The following is a 19984-nucleotide window of genomic DNA, read 5'->3' as shown; positions in this document are numbered from 1 at the left end:
GCAGGTTGAAGGAGGCGATCCTGCCCCTCTACTCTGCTCTTGTGAGACCCCACTGGGAGCACTGTGTGCAGTTCTGGTGTCCTCAACTTGTTGGAGCAAGTCCAGAGGAGGGCCACAAGGATGATAAGGGAGCTGGAGCACCTCCCATATGAGGACAGGCTGAGAAAGTTGGGGCTGTTCGGCCTGGAGAAGAGAAGCTGCGTGGAGACCTCAGAGCAGCCTTCCAGTGCCTGAAGGGGGCCCTCTCTGGCATAGAGAGGGATTCTTCATCAGAGACCGTAGCAACAGGACAAGGGGTGATGGGTTTAAACTTAAACAGGGGAAGTTCAGGTTGGATATAAGGAAGAAGAACAGGCTGCCCAAAGAAGTGGTGAATGCTCCACCCCGGCAGTGTTCAAGGCCAGATTGGACAGAGCCTTGGGCGACATGGTCTAGTTTGAGGCATCCCTGCCCATGGCAGGGGGTTGGAACTGGATGATCTTAACGTCCTTTCCAACCCAAACCATTCTGTGATTCTATGAACCACCCAGGAGTGGGCTGGTCAGTCTGGGAAATATATCTTAAAGTTATTCCATACAATGTTAACAGATTTGTCCAAGGATATTCCATATCCTTGGGTGCCCTGAATGGCAAATCATTATATTCCCTCTGGTATTGCTATTTTTACACTTGCATGAAATGCTTCCAAGCACTCATAAAAGCGCTGACAACTTGGGGCCCGTACTGCATCAGTGCCCAGCATCAGCCAGGATGCCCAACCTGCTCTCCTCCCACAATGGGAGGAAGTTGTGCTTGACAGTACCTTGCCTCAAATACTATTGCAAGACCCTACTAGTACTGATGCATGAGTTGGCTGAGAATAAGCCAATACTGAAGTTTCTGTTTCACAACAATGTTGGGAGGACAATAAATCATCACAGAACATTTTGGTAATTGGACATTCTTTTAAAACATTGCACAATTTTGTCAAGACAGGAAACCTCAAAATTTCATCATTTTTTAAAGGGGTATTGAGAAAGCTCAGTTTTGTATGCCATGATTTTACTATGGCTTCCTGGATGTCTGTGAGCAGAATACTGACACTACTGTGAAGAGATAAAAAGGATGTTGCAACAAAAAATTATTACAGTAGCTGCTCAGCTAATTTGGATGGAAACAATTTTTTTTTTCCCTTTAGTGACATTAACATCACTCTAATTCTACCGCAGAGGTCAGGATTAATTACAGCAGCTTTTTATTTCAAAAGCTGGTTTGATGTTACAGCTCTTATATCAAGTGTCAGTGAAACAATCAACAGTTCTCTGGATTTATTTTTGGTTCTCCCCTATTTTAAGATATGTGTGAAGAGTTTTTGCAATAAATACTCCCTTCATCTACTTAATTTGGAAGTAATCTCTGATCATTTCTCATCTTCTTAACTGCATTACTTCAGAATGATTTCATCCCAGGTGGTGACCTCATAAAATCCAGTGTCAATTAATGGAAGCCAGAAAGCCTTGGGTTGTGTGGAAAGTGAGAAAATAAAAATAAAATACACGTGTGCTGGCAATAGTAACTTTCTTTGACTCATACCTGAGAGTTTAGTTTGTTCAGTTGAGACTGTAATCTCTCATTAATTTTCTGCAATGCTTCTTTCTCCTCGTTAAGTCTTTCTCTGTCAGATCTCTCCTTTCTGAAGTCTTCTTCATATATTTGTACCTGCAATCATTATGACCAATATGTGAATTTCAGCAGAGCCACAATGGAAATTTTCATCCACTTTGTTGTCTGGTTGCTTTTTTAAACACTGGCCAAGCAGCAGCCTGCATTCCAAAGTGATGCCTCTTCTTTATAATCCTGCAACCAAAAGTTTCCCGCATCTTTTTTTATGACCAATACAAAATGACAAGCAGTGGCTATTCTCCAATGGCACCCATCAATCAGAACAGTCCTCAACTTCAGTATTCACAGACCCTTGTCATTTAAAAGGCTGTCTGGCACATATCAGTTTTAAATATTATAAATAAGAGAGCAAAAACTAAAGACTTCAATCTTTTTAAGGGATAAACAGCAGCAGGACTAACATTTTATCAACATTTTTTCCAGTTTTGTCTTCAATTACAAACACTTTTAACTCTCCCCTGTATCTCAGATGCAAGAAGTTAACATCCTGGTGGAGACGGGAGGTGCTGGCACAGCACAAAACCCCAAATTCTAGCACGCCCTCTGACAGAACATCACCACCTCGTCCAACCTAATGATAAGCCACAATCATTAAGTTACATCCTGCCTTTTTATAGCCAAATAAATATGCAAAAGTGGCCCAAAGGACTAATCTGCACGGCACAAGTGATAGCATTTAGAGCTGTGGTCACATATTAATGACCAGAGGATTTGGACTAGTCAGGACTGTCGGGGGCTTTAGACCTTGGCTAGAGCACTGTGGGGAAAAAACCCCCAGAACTAGAGAAGGCTATTGCACCCCAGATGTTAGAAAATGTACATGGAAAAAATAATTGCTCCTCATGTACCTTTTGTCTGCAATATAGGACTTCTAATCCACCCTCTCAAACTTCAGCCCAAAGAACCTACTCAGCCCAGTGCAGAAGCAGAGGGGAATGTTACACAAAATTCAATACGGAAATACGGAGGTTTGGCCCTGTTCGTAGACAATAAGCTTTCACATACTGAAGCCTTAGCTCTTTTTATGTCACCAGGAGTCACAGTGCTTCACCCCATTCTAAAATATCTGACCGCCCCAGGCGCAGGCAGTGAGCGTACAGATTCAGAAGCAAAACACAAATCCCTAAATTAATTGGTCTTAAGTTGACTGGCTTAATCTTCAGCTAATGGGCAGACATCCACCTGGTAAGAAGCTGGAGGCACTTCTACTGACAAATAATAGCGAAAGCACTTTGGGGTGAGAACCACCACCAAAACTTTCAGAAGTCCTTACATGTCCTCTTGGTTGGTGACTGAAGGCTGCTGACAGTCTGTTTCCAAAGAACTTGCTTGCTGTGGCTTATGCCCAGTTTTCTTTTTGCTGGCAGCAGCACTATGACTTCACAGGAGGGCTAAAAAATGTTAATAGCTCAGGGGAAGAAAAAAGTCTTCAAGGGGCTCTATAAATTATTTTCATGACTTGCCTGTTGCAGGTAATTTTTGCAGGGTTTTTTTGGGACTCAACGGTCCCCCACTAGATATAACTCCCTCCCTGAATAACACTGTGTGAAAGGAACAAAGGCTTTCTGTGTGGCTGCGTGGGGTCTCAGCTCCACAGCCTGTGCCTGGAGGAAGCGTGCATGCCCCTGACCCTCCAAAGCAGAGGCAAAGCTGTCGCTTGCAGAAATCTAGGTCTCTTGGATCCCCTGTCTATCTACACACTTCTCTCCTCAGTATTTCTTCATTTCTTCTCTCCCAATTCCCTCCCCTGCTGTCACACCTCCCTCCCGCTCCCCAGCTGTACAATTTGCTGAAGCTGCAAGGGAGCCACTTTGTCACAGTTTTGCCACATATTCTGTTGCCCTGAGAAAGAGGGGGACACCTCCCAAGGAATGAATGCCTTCATCTCTCCTGTCGCAGCCAGGGATGGACTGATGACAGCCAAGCTCTAGTGAGGCTCTGTCATGTCACTATTTGTCCCTCCTCTGTACAGTTAGAGCCTCCTGCTCCATTTTGTGTAGAAGGAAGTCTGGAGTCACTATAATGATTTATACAACTAGAAAAATACATTCATAAAATGGATACCCCATGAGAACTCTAGAAAAAAAAAAATGGTTTACTCTATTTTATTGTGTAGAATGAAATAACTCATTACTGTACAATCAAGTGCACGATTTTATTCTCCAGCATGTGGCAAGCATTACATTAGAGAGCAAAATCTGGCTCTGCTGTCAAACGTGACAGAAACAAGTATTTTATTCCCACTGAATAAAATTCCCGTTCTCATCACATCCCTTTTGTGTGTCAATAATGTTAACCCTAACACTGTCCAGGATGACAGACCTAAAATGTAAAATTATCTGAAAAGTCTCATGTTTTTAAACAGATTCTTTCATATGGAAAGAAAAAGAGCGCACAAAGCACTTGTATTGCTCCAAACAAAGATTAAAAAAAATAAATACACTTCTCTATAGTGATTGGTATGCAGGCTACAGATGCAAATGCTTTGCCTCACACTTTGAAAAACTGCAATGCCAACATTCTAGTTTTCCAAGACCAGGATTCTTAGATAATTCACTGAACTTTTAATGTCTAAGAAAAAAGGAACACAATCAATAACTCATGAAGTTTAGCATTCCCTCTGGATGAAATTCAGCCCCTAACAGAGAGCTGGCAGGACGTCTCCGAGAGTCAGGAGAACCATTCTGCTGCTTTGAATCCTGCACAAGTCCTTGCTCCAGTCTTTTGCAAGGACTTCGTTGCACTTCATAGACATGCTGTGATGACAGCATCTTAGAAAGCACCATGGCTAAACTGGTTCTTCCTTTCAAAAGCTCTACTTAGTAAGTCCACCAGGCACAGTTCTTGGGAGAGAGGGCAAAAATATGCTGTATGAAATCTGCCTAGGCTTACTTCCAGCCATTCTCACCTGCTGTCTGAGAACTTCAAGTTGGGTTCTCATGTCCTCAAGGCTGTTTCTGCCACCAAGTACAGGCGAGTGCTGCTTTTTCAACACATCCAGAAGGGCCTGAAACGTCAAACAGCAAAATTACTAATCAGAGATTCACCACATTTAAAAAAACAAACAAAAAACCTCCTTTTAAGTTATTACACTGCTCTCTAGATAAACACATTAGAGTGAGTTACAATTTTCTGGTGGTTTTCCCTTCACTTGCAGTAGCTTTAACTATATACATTGAATATAAACCCCATGAATAACATATATGCATGACTAGGTCCAAATTTTCAAAGTACACACATTACATCTGTGACTTTGAGACAGCTTAAGGGACTGTGCTTTTTGCTTTAAACTATAACCAGCATTTACCTATGGAAATCATAGCTGCAAATCTCACTCCTAAACACCATTTTCCTGTGCAAGTCAGAATGTGGGAAAACAAAGGCAGGTTTCTAAACTCAGCTGAGGCCAAAAACAAGCAAACAAAATCCCCAAGAACATTAAAGCAACATTTAAAGATGCCCTAAAATGTAACTACAGCGAAGTCTGACCGAAACATTTTTTTCACTAGGAGTATAAATTTCTTCAACTGGAACTGAAGGAAACCGACTGGGAAGAAGTAATGTAGTCTCTATAGCTTGTCACTAGAGGGAGTTAGGAATACACACAGTACACTGGTAATGCTCTATTTTTCACTCAAATTCTGCCATCGTTCTTTGCAGAATTTTTTAATTTCAACATTATCACACAGATCTCCCTTGGACTGGGATTATTTTTAAATCACTCTTACCGCTCTCTGTCTATAACCACACACTACACACACAAACACTTTTTTACTCCAAGACAAATATTCACCATTCAGTACTGTTCAGCGTCCCTCACATAAGATATGCACTCAACTAACTTCATACACTTTTGAAAGTTCAATTCCTGCTAATGATCCCCAGCTCCCTCTTGCTGGCCACACTCCATTCAGGAAATAAGGGAAGGAGGGAAGATAATTTGGAGGGGGAAGAGACAGAGGGGAAAGTGGCCAAGCAGGAGAACCAGTGTCTAAAGTAAACCAAGGATTAGTATTATCCTAGGCAAACAAAAAAATAATGTATTAAAAAAAAAAAAACAACAAAAAAATTAGCACTTTCCATGGAGAGCACAGAAAAGGGAGGCCTTTTATCTGATGAGCTACTGTCCCTAAGAATTATGCAGAGGAGAAACTGGTATAGTAGTGGCCAAGTTTGTGTACCATGTCAATACATGTGTTGAACATAAACATGGGAGGATGACGATACAGGTAGCTTACTGATTAATTCTCCTTTTTCTCTTCTGAGCCACTGTTCAATACGTTGTCACTATATTGACTATTTTTCTTGCAGCTCACTTTGTAGAATCATACCGTCATATAGATGTATTAGGTATTTGGGCAATTCTTCAGGATTTTTTAGTTTGTGGGGTTTTTTTGAGGAGATTCTACATCTCAGAATTATGGAGGGAAAAAAAAAAACCAAAAAACAAAAAACCACCACAGAAAAATCCAGAATAATTGAACTTCAAAAAGTTAACAGTAGCGAAAAATAAGGTGAGGATTTTTCTAAACCTTGGAAGCAATATTGTGAGACCCTATTTTATCATTTAAAATAAAATACAAAACTGCAGCATGAATAAAGCTGAATTGGTTTAGGGTCATACTAAACCCATATCAAAATATTTAAGGAAAGATTGTAAGAAGATTGAGAAGTGCTCTCTGTGTGTGTAAACTTTTGTAATGTTGCTATTAGATCAATAGCAAATTATTGACAATTATGTCATAAGAGATTTGGGTTCCCATGTGTAAAATGGAGACTAAACACTACTAAAAATAATATTCAAAGATGTAATGAATATGTTTCTTTCAAAATTCCCATCACTTTGAACTGACAAAAGGTGGGGCTGTTTTAGAGTAATATGTGGAAGAAATTAAGATATTACCGTTCCACTGGTTTTAAAAAAACAATGCTGAATAAAATTATCATGAATTAATTGAAATTAAGAGTAAATAAGGTATTTTAAATATTTAACTAAGACTTGTAATTTCAAATTAGCAAATCTGAGGAATGACAAAGAACTTCTAAGCACCTTCTAGAATTGGTCCTCTATTCAATTTTTTTCAGATCATTTGGCTATACCTACTTCATTAAAAGTCAAAGTATAAAAAAGCTCAACCAAACCAACCACTCCCCTACCCCTTAGGAAATCATATCTCAAGGAAGCTGAAAAAAATTGTGTAGGAAAATGCTTGAGGGACTGCTAGGTGAATAATTTCAAGAAGAAAAATTAAAATGCCTTTAGGGACTGGAAAAAGGATTTAATCCTAATAAAAGCTACCACTTTTGGTACCTTTTAGATGAAAGCGCAGGCTAAGAGAGACAGTCACACTGAGCTGTGTGTTGCAAAAGAAATTAAACTATAAAATACTAATTTTTTCCTCACTATAAAAATGAGTTCAAGAATGATGGCATTACACAGGAAAGCAAGCCTAAAAACAGTATTTCTGATGAGGACAAACTTAGAGCAGTGTGGCAGTGGCAGGATGGCTAATAACAAGGAAGATGTACCAGTGAGAAAGAACTCACAGCTCACTGAGTTAAATTGAGCTTAACTTGATGTGGTGATAAATAATATTCATTCAGAAGTACTGAGAACTGAAACCTGAAATTGCAAGACAAGCAGCGCAGAGGTTTTCTGATTTTTTTCAACATCAAAAATGGAACTGTATGAGTGAAAAATAACTACCTTGGTTTCCGAAGCTACAAGAAGGATAAGTGTTTCATGCGCCTAGAAAGCTGTTAATACTCTGGATGAATGGATCGAAGTTGCATGAAGCCAAAGGCAGAAAGGTCAATGTACTTGAGGTAAAAAAGTTAATGTACTTAGAAACAAGTAGCAGTGACTTCCATAAACTGAGACCTAAGCAGTTTAAAATGACTGAGATGAAACACATGCCTATTAGCAGGCACAGTTGTGTTTCAAAACACCGAAAGAGCTGGGTCAGCTTAGCTGCACTGTCCACTAGTGAAAATTCAATTGCTCTTTGTAGCTATAGGGAAAGAGCAAGTGCCCCTGAGACCAATAGTATTTTCACTAGGGGACAGTTCTGCTCCACAGAGAGATCACATCTGCTTCGTACAAGGAATGAAGCAGATCTGTGTGACACTACTACCACCAGAAAAACAAATGAATATCACCTAGCCAGGATAAAATCAGTCCAATTGAAACACATGAAAGAATCTAATGAAAGAAGGGTTACAGTTTGAGAACAGCCTTCCAATACAAACACAGTAGAAAGAGCTTAAGTATTTTTAAGGAACAAGTTGATTGATTTCAGAGAATTTATAAGAACTTCCAGTCACTGAACCTGCAATAGCAGGGGACTAGTCTTAAAAGGGCGCAGAGGGTCCCTTTTGGCATGACATGAGATTTGAAGGATGCAAATAAACAGAAAACCAGGAAATTACTCATGGGAAAGTATGTTACATGAAATTAATGTTCCATTTCAAAGAATGGTCTATTTACCCATCCGTCTTAGTTCCAATCATATCATAAGACAGCAAAATAAAACACTGAAAGAAGTTATTTTACAAACAAGACCTCGAATGAAAGTTATACTGAGGCTTTGAGCAAGTCCTGTCAGTGCATTTCCAAAAGAGACAGAGATCATATGTTCTGTCAGATTTTTTAACATGGCAACATGACATTTTTGCCTTGACTTTTGCACACTATGGCCCTTTAGCTCATGTAGGACGAAGTTACACAGCAATGGTTACTGCAGTGCATTTCCTCAGGAAGTGTTTGTGGTTCACCATGAAATATAAATTGCTAGAAAACACCCACTGCTTCACGTGATCTTTTGATTAAACAAAGTTACATTTATTACTTTCCCTCAGTTAAAAAAAAAAAACCTAAAAAAATCCCATTTAGCAATTTTATGGCAATTTCCTCAATGAGATATATACACATAATAATTCTATGTATGTATATAAAAAGGAAGACAGGAGCATTTCTCGTGAAGAGAAGCCGTTATTCTCAAACATGGAATATATGTAAAACAACAGATTTTAAACAGTCTGAAATCTTTTTTTAATCACAGTGTTTCACTGGATGCATATGAAAGCATCTTTGTGCCATTTCCCTTTCGTTCTAAAAAGGTAGAATGTTGAAAGAGCTTAGATATGACATGCAGAGAGGTTTCACAGGAGAAGCCAAGGATTCTTTTAACTTTCCTCTTTACAATGCAACCCTACTACCCGCCAAGAACAGCATGCACAGGTATTAGCTAAAGTAAGTTCTTGCTTGTTTCCCCAGCTCCCAAATAGTGATCATGAGTTTGCTACCATGAACAGGTTGTTCACCCATGACTGAAAAGATGGGCATCTGGTAGTGTCACTGCTTGACAACAGAGACCCATTAAAGGTAACAGAGACCATTAAAGGTAAAGGTCCTGGTCAGCAGCTCATCCCTGTTCATACCTTATTGAGACGACTTATTTCACACTCATAATGTTCTTTCTTTCTCATCATCGAGGCATTCTTCTGCTTCAGGAGCCTGTTCTCTTCCTTCATTTCATGGAGAGCTTCACTAAGGACCTTTGTTTCCTTCTGGGATGTAAAAATACAGAGAGATGCTGCTGAAATGCAGATGGAACCATTTTTCAAGAACAATTTTCAGAATATCTGCTGTCTGGCAGATGTGCTGCATTTTTGTTGTCCCAAACACAGCTGGAAAGGGAGGCACAGGAAGGCGGATCATTAGTAAAGACCAGATATGATAAAGTTTGTTAAAATTGTTGTGACCACTCACCATATGATGAGACAGAGACAACATACCAGACTAAATCCCAGTTCTCTACAGCCTGCAGTTACACAAAGGCATGAGAAAGCTGGCAGACCAAGCAGATCAGTACCAGTCTGAGATGATTATCCCAACCCTGTATTATTCTCATGTACTTATAGCGCTAAGGCCAGGCCTAAACACTGGTAAAGTCCCAGCAGTTCCCACTGTTATACAACATTGAAGATGAAACCAGATCTCAGTATCACATAGTCTGAGGGTTTTTTCCACTACACAAGAGACTGAGGCAGATCTCAGCCCACACAAGGATTACCAAGCTACCAAGCATGACTTCAAAATCTGCTTTGACCCTGTCACAGTTGTGTTGACTTAAGCTTGACCCTTCCTAGTGTGTGCGCCTACACTCTTGCCACCCCAGCAAAGTACAGGTACAGCAGGATTTACACACTAGCCTTTCAAGATGGTATTATAGGAATTTTTAGGAATTATTAGGACAGATTTGCCAGACTTTGATTCTCTTCTCCTATCACTTTCAGCATGGATATATTCAATTTACAGTGAAGGGAGCTAAGATCTGAATCAGACCCTGAAGCAAATAGCATTGTATGAGCTTCTCTCACAGGGTAATGCATTCCTCACTAGCCAGCTTTAGCCAGACTGTCTTAGACCAAAGCTGTTCAGACATATGAAACAGAATGACCTCTTCTACAAAAAAAGAGAGTATTTCAAGTATTCTTCTGCAGCACCTTTATATGATGAAAAAAAAAAACCCAACCAAACCCCAAACAAAAACCCCCACAAACCCCAAACAAAAAGAGATCCAACAATCACATGCACAGGACCCCATTTGAAGGCCTCTTTTTCTGTGCAACAGGCGTATCTCTGAGCAGCCAGCTACTAGGCATTTACAGTTTGGGCTCATGAGAAGTGCATCACCATGTGCTAATTTAGCCGGTGAAAAACACCCTTGAGATACTGTTGCTCACACATGAGGTACCTTTGTTTTCCTTTGGTCTAAGTTACTTGGAACTTCTTTCATTTTCTCCAAAAACTGAGCAAGATTAGCAGGCTGTCTCTGCTTTAAGTATAGGAACTCACCCAAGAGCTAGCTCAAGCTGGCGTGTGCATGTGCGTTTTAAGATATTAAAGAAAAGCAAAACACTAAAATCCATACAGGCTTTTAGCTATGCCCCTCTCTTCACATTTGCCTTGCTCTTTTCCTAGCTCCTAGCACACATTCTCCTTCTTAGAGGCTGACACCTCCAGGAACATAGCCTGTTTTGTAACTAAAGGTTTCCAGTTTGTTCAGGTTTTTGCACCATCTGAATTCTTACGTCCTATTGCTTCTTAGCTGACACTGAATCTTAGGTGTTATGGCACTCAGACTTTCCAGTGATTAGGTTGGTCTGATTCCTCTCTATGGGTACCTACTTAGTCATGCTCAGAGAGGGGGAAAATAGAAATTAAATCTCCAGAACAGCCAGTTTATCTCTGTGGGCCATGGAGGACATGGGGACTGACAAAATTCACATTATCATTCTATGAGAGACATACCTCCAGTGCATTAAAAAAACCAAGATAGCTCTGTAACACAGCATCATGTCATCTGTCTCAGGGTTGTTTGGTGCTGCTGTTTTTCCTAAATGGCTCATCAGAGCATCCAGAGAACTGCCACTCAGAGTAAACAAATTTAAACGGTACTGTCAGGCTGCTAGACTAGATAAGCAAGTAGAGAACAAACATCTTATCACTTCGCTCTGGCAATTGCCCTGTACAGCCCATTCCAGATCCATGGTTACAGCTCTTTAAAAAAGAAAGGGTTATTACCTTTCAAGAAAAGAAAAAATATAAAATATATATACATACATATATAAAAAATCAAACGCAATTATGAAGAATGTTAGTTGCTGCTCATTCAACAATCTCTACTTTCAGCAGCTACCTTTGCAAATGTGTATATCTATCTCCTGCATGACAATCAAAAACTAAAGAAATTCAGAATAAATACAAGCAATTACTGGCTGAGTATATAATTTTTAAAGAAATTCAGAATCTATGGCTGAAGTTCCAAGCAAGTTAACCTGTCCCTGCAAGAGATTTTTGGATTATATTGTTGTTTAGTTCATCATGTGGCAAAAAAATTGGGAGAGTACTGCTCCTCCCTATCTTTTCATAAGGGCAGTAAAAAGCTTAGTAATAAGAACAGGGCAATGGATTGTCTTGCACTGGATCCACACTTGCAGCAAATACAGGCAGCGATTCAGTAAGTGCAAAACAGCAAAGTTTGCTTTAAAATATGTGAACAGTCCAACTGGCTGGAAATCAAGTGCTTAGCTAAGACTGTACCATAATTGATAAGCAAGCAAAATGAATGTTCTGCTTATGAAGATAAAAGCTAAGGGCTTTGCATTTGCTTTCCTGCAGCAGATAACTTACATCTTATCTGAGGTTGGAAGCAATGTGATTGCTGCTTCTTTTCAGGTTTGTTCCACATTATCAAGTGAATAGAGAAGCACGACTTCAGCTGCCAGAGTACCATCCAGAAACTCTTCCAAGAGGTTATGAAGTGTGTGATACCATGAAGCAGAATGAGAATAGGAGGCACCACTCTTTGGTGCTTGTAAAACAGGGGACAAAGTTTTGCATATATCTTGGGCACACTCACTCAGTGGTTTTACTGTGGTGGGAATTCAGCTTAGGGATCTAACCTAGACGTGAATGCCTACACAAAAGCCAATGACAAAGCAGTCCTGAGAGAGTTGCCCAACCACTCTCAGAGTGAGGTGAATGCCACTCTAGAGCAGCAGGTCAGCCAAGGCACTTTCAGCTCTAACAACAGCACTAACTACCTCAGTAATACTTACAGGGAGCTGAGATAGCTAGCACATGTATAAAAACCTATATTGCAATACCAAAATGTGGTTGTCTGGAGCACTTGGTGTAACATCTGTAATGATGTTCCTGTTCCATTTGAAATCACTGTAGCGTTTTCATTCACAAAGATATTCACCCCAAACTGAGCAGCTAGGAAGGAAATCTCTGCAGTATTCATAACAGTGTGCTCTTTATTCCTCCTCCCCCCCTGCCCAGTGCTGTCCGTTCTGCCAGTTTGTATTGAAATGACTCTATACATAGTTCGCTGATCAGACAGAAGATCAGCCACTGCCTTGGGTACAATACTGAAGAGCACTCAATACCACAATCTCATCTTACAGCTATGCGACAACCCACGTCCTGTCACTCATGAGAAGAGAAAGAGGAAAAGCAAGACAGTGTTCAACACTGCACACAAACGGGGTGACAGACTGCACCCTCCTACCATTTCCTGCAGCGGCTGCTCTCTGCCTGGGGCTCGCAACCTCTCAGCTTCTGGATGCTGTCGGTGCCTCTTTTCCTCCAGTTCACTGACTCTCCTCTCTGACACATCCAGTCTTGCTTTCATTTCTGCCAGCTGAAAAGCAAGTGACAGACCATGGTGGGCCGACCAAGGATCCTGAAAGGTACAGCACCTCGAAGGTGCCTTCAAATGCTTCCAGCATGCAGGAGATCAGCATAAAAGAGTGGATCTGGTTGCACGTAAAGTCTCCCTTCCCTCCTCCAAGCTTCACTGCTCTGACTGCAGTGGAGACTCTTAATGATCCTGGGCAAACTCTCTATTGGTGTTAACCCAGTTGGGTCTCTCACTGTTTGGCTGCCAAAGGACAGTTACCATGGGTCTGTCCCTCTGAATGAATTTTCAATTTTAATGTTTTTATTTTCCCTTTTGCAGTTTGGATTCCTTCTGCAGTGGTGCACATCTAAATGATCTAGCCAGAGGCACAACACGGTCCTATATTAAAGAAGGAAGAGATGTTTAAATTCCTCTTCTATTTGGGGAAAGAAAAAAAAAAGAAAAAGAAAAAAAATCCAAGAAATGGTCTAGATCTCCATAAAGCTTACTGGAAAATAGTAAGAGTGAAAATTTTCCTGATAAGCACATGAGGTCATTATGCAAACTTCCTTTTCATAGAAAGAAACAGGAGATGGGAAGTGTCACTCAGTGAACCAGTTTGTTTTTTGGAATACCAGGCAAAATGGTAAGTGGGCAGCTTCACCAGGCAGCTGCATAAAAAGGTGAAGCTACCACACAGCCACAAGAAAGGAATGAAATCTATGGCAATGGGATCTTGGCAAAAAAAAAAAAAGAAAAAAGCATTTCTTTACAAATTTTTTTTTTTTTTTTAATTAAAAGCTTTTGTACGGAGCAGTTTCTCAAAAGCAATAGTCTTTCTGCTTATAGAAGGCAGCAGTCATGAAGGATATATCTGAGCGCTCTCCCATTACAGGGAGATCCAGTGAACTTCCAGGCTTCATAAGCCAGCTACAAATGATGGGACAAGAACCAACAGATATGTGATGATGTGGACCAATGATCAAAAAAATCATGGAAGGCATGAAGATTTCTGCTGTCATGTCCACTCCGGTCCCAACTGTTTTAGGGAAGCCCTGCTTCTCCGGTTGCTTTGTCCTGCAGAAGATTGTGCACACATTAGCTTCACTTCTATGTGATGAAGCCTTTTTAATTTGTGAGCTAAAAGACAAAATAAACATGATGCCTTTCCCCCTGAGATATTTACTATAGTTGTGGCTGCTTGATATTTAAGCACAAACTTAACCATCTGCAGCTGCCATACATATTCCAATAGAAGTAGTCAACATCATTACCTGTTTTTCATAAAGCTGTTTCATACTTCTAAACTGATGATCCCATTGCTTGTTCACCTCCAGAAGCTGCAATTATCAGGAAGTCAAAGTAAATATCCCTTATTTCAACATTGTCAATCAATAAAAAAATAGACTGGCATTCTAATCTTCCAGCTAGGAGTGTTCATAACCTCCTCACTATCTGGCCAGTTCATTTCAGAAAAAGCAAGCTTAAGGTTTGGCAAGCCTTATGGCCATCTGCCAGTGCTTTGGTATTTTAGTTAAAGCACATGAATGTTCAGGAAGTAACATTCAGGAAGTATGCAAATACACAATAAGCTACAGGTGAATCATTTGCAACACTGTACAAATCCCAAGCTGCAACTCCTAAACGGCCAGGGACTTTTCTGTTAGTTTGCTCTAAGCTCCATAAACATATTTCCAATCAAAAGGTCTCTGACTTCAAACAAGCAAATTGAAGATTCCTATTGACTGCAATTAGTACCAGGTGCAAACCCCATTTGCCTTTCTCAGTACCACTAAAGCAAGCAAGCATAGCTTGCAAGATGGGAAGATCAGCTAACACCAGGCATGGAAGTGGCAGGAGTGAAGTCGGTTTGCCTACGTTTTTATTGGAGAAAGCCAAATAGGTTCCTTCGAAGCATTATGCTTTGTAGGATTTAGGATCACTCTTTAGGGTGCTCAGCAAAAGAACAGCTTACAGCTGGTTGCTACCTGTGACCAAGATAAAACTGGTTACTACTCGCAGTGGTTACTTGGCCTTCACAATAGTGATAATTAATTATTGTCCCATATAAATCTCTGCTCTTCTCCATTCATAGCTGCATCACAGTAAGACATCATTTGCTTTTAGGAATAGTTCTCCAAATATAACTCTGCCTAGCTTGGTAGAGAGAAGTAGGACTATTGAAACTAGTTTAAACATAATTTTAAGTGCTTGCACACTTAGGGCTGTGAAGAAGTGCAAAGCAGAAAGTACCCACAAAAAAGTTGTCTCACAAGAGCACAGGATGAGATTCCCACAGGAAGAAACATAGGCCGTGCTGGACAGGTGGGTAAAACCAACTGCAGCATAAACACAATGTAAGTAACAGTCATAACACAATCAGTGATTTTCTGTCCAGGACGTGTTACTGATACTGTGATGTCTGTCTTAGAGGTTATCTGTGTAAAGGTTAAGGGTATACTTGAGATTACCTCTCGCCTCTGTCCTTCTAGTGAGAGGATCTGTTTTTCCAGAGAACTGGCTGATACAGTCTTCTTTTTGGTCAGTAATACGTGCCTTGACTGCAGAAAAAAAATGTTCAAAAACGAATGCTTTCATCATCCTCTCTTCAAGCCAACATTGTCATATAAAACTTCCATCCACCCAGACATGAGCATGTAAAGAAACTGAAACGGCAGCATTTTCTTACGTTGCATTTGTATTTCTGTACCTTTACACCTGCTGACAGCAGATTCTGAAGTGTACATCTGCTTTAACCCTGCTTAGTCTGTGTTTTAATTGAAGCATTATGCAAATGGCACTGAAATAAACAAAATTATGTCTATTTGTACCATCTGAGACATAGAACACGAAATAGGATTTTAATTATCTTACAGATGGTAATATAAACAAGCAGTACAAACCACAAAAGTTGAGTGTCAATTGAAGTGGGCTTAAGTAATTCCCTTCATTTACAAGAACTAGAATAATTAGTAGTATTGCCCCTGGTAAGTGCTTGCAGGCCCAAGGCAATAAACTTTAGCACAATGGGTTCAAAACAAGCAATACAGAAAACGAACAGGCCATTTGGAGAAATTAGGAAATCAGTCTGCAATTGTTCCATTTTTTAAAGTTTTGCCAATGCAGGACAACAGCTGCTAAACCCTCATTTTTATAATGGCAATGTCGTATATCATAATTTCCAAGAAGTTTCTATGGATTGTCATGAAAACAAAGAAGTGATCTGTTAGGTGTGCATGTGTGTGTATATATATCTCAAGAGAGCTGTACTGGAAAAAAGATACACACTCATGAAAATAAAACATAATTTGTTCAGATACGTGCTCAGGGATTTTTTTTTCTTCCCTGAATGTTCAGCCAATATATAAGAAACTAGAATAAAGGTATGGGCACTTCTGAGGTCTTAAATCTCCTGAACCGAATTTATTTTCTTCAGCTAGACAATTTAATGCCGAAAACCAATGAAGATGATCAAATAATAGTTTCGTTGTGTTTTTTCATAGGCACAGATCCTGACTATGTATTTGCTCCACGGCCAGTCCTGCTGACTCTAACGTGGAGCACTTGACTTCCATGCTAGAAAAGAGTCAAGCCTTCTTCCTGTAGAAGTTCATCAACATGTTTAATTTAAATATCTGAAGCAATTACCTGGCAGTAAATGGAGTTATTCATGAATGAATTATTTTCAGAATCTAGGCCTTAGGCACGTGTTAAGTGCACATTTAAGAGTTCTATTAAAGTGAATAGGACAATTCACAAGACTAACAGCTCTATGTACACTTGGCGCCAAATGGCCCAAGTTCTGGTCACAGAAGTTTTTAGGTCACTAAAACTAACCACTTTCTAGCCTTGGTATAACAACAAATTAAAATGACCAGATACTTTTTTTGGGGAGAGGGGAAATGCTAGGGAAGGTTTTCTTCCTAAGAATGCCATATCCAAAAATATTTCTAACATTTCCTTCTACTCTTAAACAACATAAATCATTCGGACAAATCAACTGGAACAAAACTTGAGCTTGTAATTGTCAATTTACAAAGTGACATGTATGATATCTGCCCAAGCTGTTCCTGTTAATCAAACAGCATTTCAGAGAACAGTCGAAACAGTCACTTACTTCTAGTGGGTCTGCTGGGGCTTCCATGTCACTCACACCTGTCCGTGCACATCCAAGATGGCCTTGAGCATTTGCTTCACTATGGATCTTTGGAAGAAAAGCAATGAAACGGATATTTTCTGTTGGCTAAAGGAGCAGGACAATTGCATTAAGACCCTGAAGATCCACGAGTGCTGCCTATGGAAGCAGCCGAGTTTCAGAAATAAGTGGTGGAATTTTGATTTTAACATTTTCCTCCTTCCTGGCTGGGGCTTCCCAGAAGGGTTGAACCATGACAACCGCCTATGACTAACATGCCAGGCAAGGCAGTACTCTGCTTAGTGTGCATGTAAATCACAATTGACTGACCAGTTCACCCGGAGAGAGGAAGTTGCACGTATAAGGGAAGGAAGGGTATGTTTTTTCTGTAAATAAGAAGACAGGGTTTTCTATCTCTGCTTCCAGCTGTAAAACAGGACTTACGTAAGTATGACAAGTATTAAGTTATACTAAGACAGTGTGAACTATCATGATAGAAAAATCAGTGAGTCATGCTTATAAAGGAGTAAAAGTGAAGTCTGTTAACAGCTATGGGGAAGAGCACTCCCATACAATCCCCAAGATGTTTAGGGGAAAACCATAATTGGAAAATGTGTTTACTTTCCCTGAAGAAAAGCTGCACAAAGATGAAGAATGACAGGTGGAATTATTCTTCTCCTAAAGACTTCGTATTTGCAGTTCTAGTACTTACCTTATCTAAGCATGGATCTAGCTTCAAGCTCTCCAAGTCTTCACTTGAGTACTCAAGGTACCCAACACTTCAAACTTGAGTCTTAGTTTCCCTTTTGGGAAAAGAGGTTAACCTTAAACTCATATGAAAGATTAACAAAGAAGAGACTTCCGTAGACCTCACATACAAAGAATGAAATAGAAAAGTGCCAGCCACTGTCATCTTCACTCTTGGAATTCTGTATAACGATGGATTTGAGAAGGAAGCATTCCAGATCTCTTGTTCATAATGTGTGACTAAGCAGCTTCTCTTTTGCAAGATACAGAACCCCCTTTGGAAGAAAGCTATTATTTTACAGCATATGCATATGAAATATATCCTCCCTAGCCTGATGGGTATTTTTGTTTTTTCCTGGTTTATGGAGCAACTGAAAAACTCCTGGGGTATAAAAAGAGAAATTAAAAAGCAAATAATACTTTAATAAAGACATTTTAAATTCTACATAGGAGTCATCCTACCCATCAAAAAATAAAAGAATTTCATCTATACCTATACCAAAACTAGTCTTTCAGCATATCCCTCCCAGGTACAGCATTGATTTAAAGAAGGAAGAAAACTACTGGCTGATAACACAGCAATTTCCACAATTGCATTTCTTGACGTTTCTGTAGTGATTAATATAAGAAATATGAGCCAGTATTGTCAGGCAATGAAGCGCAGTAAGGCTCTGTAGCACCAAAGCAAGGCTGAGTGAAACGGGAAGGCCATCCTCCAGGAAGCAGACATGCAAGAAGGCCAACTTCTAAAATGAATAAACGTACTGTTCTGCCTGAGAGAATGTGCTAATAGCTAAACTCTAAAATCCCCACAATGGAGAAGGAAGAGGAAACACCATGCATTTTAAAAATGAGACTGAGTACTACATTATTGAAAGTTTACGTCAAATCAAATCTTACACCTAATGACCTTGAAGCTCTTTGCAGAAGTAGGCAATAACCCTATCATACACATAGGGAAACTGACCAAGCGAATGCTAAAGGTCACCAAGATATTAGTGTCAGATCAGAGAATCGTGGTCTCCTTTGATCCACAGTCTGTCCATCTGTTGTCTGTCAGACACATCTGCAGCACCCATTAGCAGGCTGTCACTGCATAATTTTGTGTTCTGACTGTACTAAAGTTAGGGCACATGAAGAGTCAAGAGTCAGCTGCTAGAGGAGAGGATACTGTAACTAGACACAAATGACACGAAGAGCAATTATTTGTGTCTTCTCACAATGTCCCACTACCTTGTGCTGGCCTGCTACAGTCCTATAGATTATAAATTCATGGAAACAGAGTCTGCCTCTGTCTATAAAGCACCAACACTGAGCATGTGATCCTTAAATATACAATCAGAAAACTTTCACATTGCACTTCTGCTCATGAGGGCAATGATTCTCAAGCACAGACATGCTCCCTTACCCCAGCTCAGCAGGTCCATCCCCATTCCAGCAGCAGCCAAACTTTGGGAGAAGGCTTAGGTTGAACAGCTGTACATTATGGTCTGGCCTGCTAAGGTAAACCAGCCCCCGTTTCTGACTTCCTCACCACAGCATATTGTGATGTGCTGAATGAGGTGCTGAGCTGTCTCCAAGGCAGGCACAGAAGGGCAAAGCCAGGGCACAGCCCTACCTGTGAATCACAGCTCCCACTTGAAAGATAGTAGTGCTCAAATTACTTTAAAGAGAGGGTGAGGCTAAGGCACTGGAACGCACACAGTTGCTACCATTATTTAGTTCAAAATGGTCTCTTGGGAAGCTGAGTATTTTCCTGGAAAGCTAGGTGGGCATTAGGACACCAAGTCCTTTGTTACTGGTATCTTAATGACTGTACTAACAACTACTGAAAGTGAATGATTCTCTCTTGGACTGGAGGATTTGAAGGTGCCACTTATAGGGATTTTAACCAGATGCAATGCTGTTCCTTTCCGCTTACCCCACGATGCTGTGAGGGAGCTGGGGAGGCCTGGAGTAAAAGGTGAAGCTATTGGAAGAAAAGAGGCTAGAACAGCAAAAGCACCTCCATGTTTCCCCCTTTCAATGCCCAAATGACCTGCACATTTGTCCATTTTCACTCTTTGTGAGCCTACCACAGTGACAGAGCAGCAACAGAGATCATGCTTTCCCACACTAGGGCTATGAATGAGAGTTTTGAGTTGTGTTGCTCTTTGCTGAAATAGCTTCTTTGCGTGCAGTTTGGCACTGCCAGTGAATGCAATTTATACTGGCCTTATTAGTTTGCATAACATTACCATCTTGTTTT

At 40.2% G+C, this 19984-nt stretch overlaps 1 protein-coding gene across 1 annotated transcript in view; it reads right to left on the bottom strand.

Moving 5' to 3' along the window:
- TNIP3 (TNFAIP3 interacting protein 3) overlaps positions 1–19984 on the bottom strand; it is a 77251-nt gene that overhangs the window by 12758 nt on the left and 44509 nt on the right. Inside the window, exons 5-11 of the mRNA XM_030480386.1 lie at positions 16972–17058; positions 15326–15415; positions 14129–14194; positions 12744–12875; positions 9103–9231; positions 4571–4669; positions 1573–1698 (exon numbers count right to left, since the gene is read on the bottom strand). Coding sequence (XP_030336246.1) covers positions 1573–1698; positions 4571–4669; positions 9103–9231; positions 12744–12875; positions 14129–14194; positions 15326–15415; positions 16972–17058 — 729 coding nt within the window. The remainder of the gene's footprint in view (positions 1–1572; positions 1699–4570; positions 4670–9102; positions 9232–12743; positions 12876–14128; positions 14195–15325; positions 15416–16971; positions 17059–19984) is intronic.

Source organism: Strigops habroptila, chromosome 3, assembly GCF_004027225.2.
Source record: "Strigops habroptila isolate Jane chromosome 3, bStrHab1.2.pri, whole genome shotgun sequence".
In the NCBI taxonomy this organism is placed as follows: domain Eukaryota; kingdom Metazoa; phylum Chordata; class Aves; order Psittaciformes; family Psittacidae; genus Strigops; species Strigops habroptila.
The sequence above is the reverse complement of the archived record's forward strand: the minus strand, read 5'-3'. Positions and strand labels throughout refer to the sequence as shown.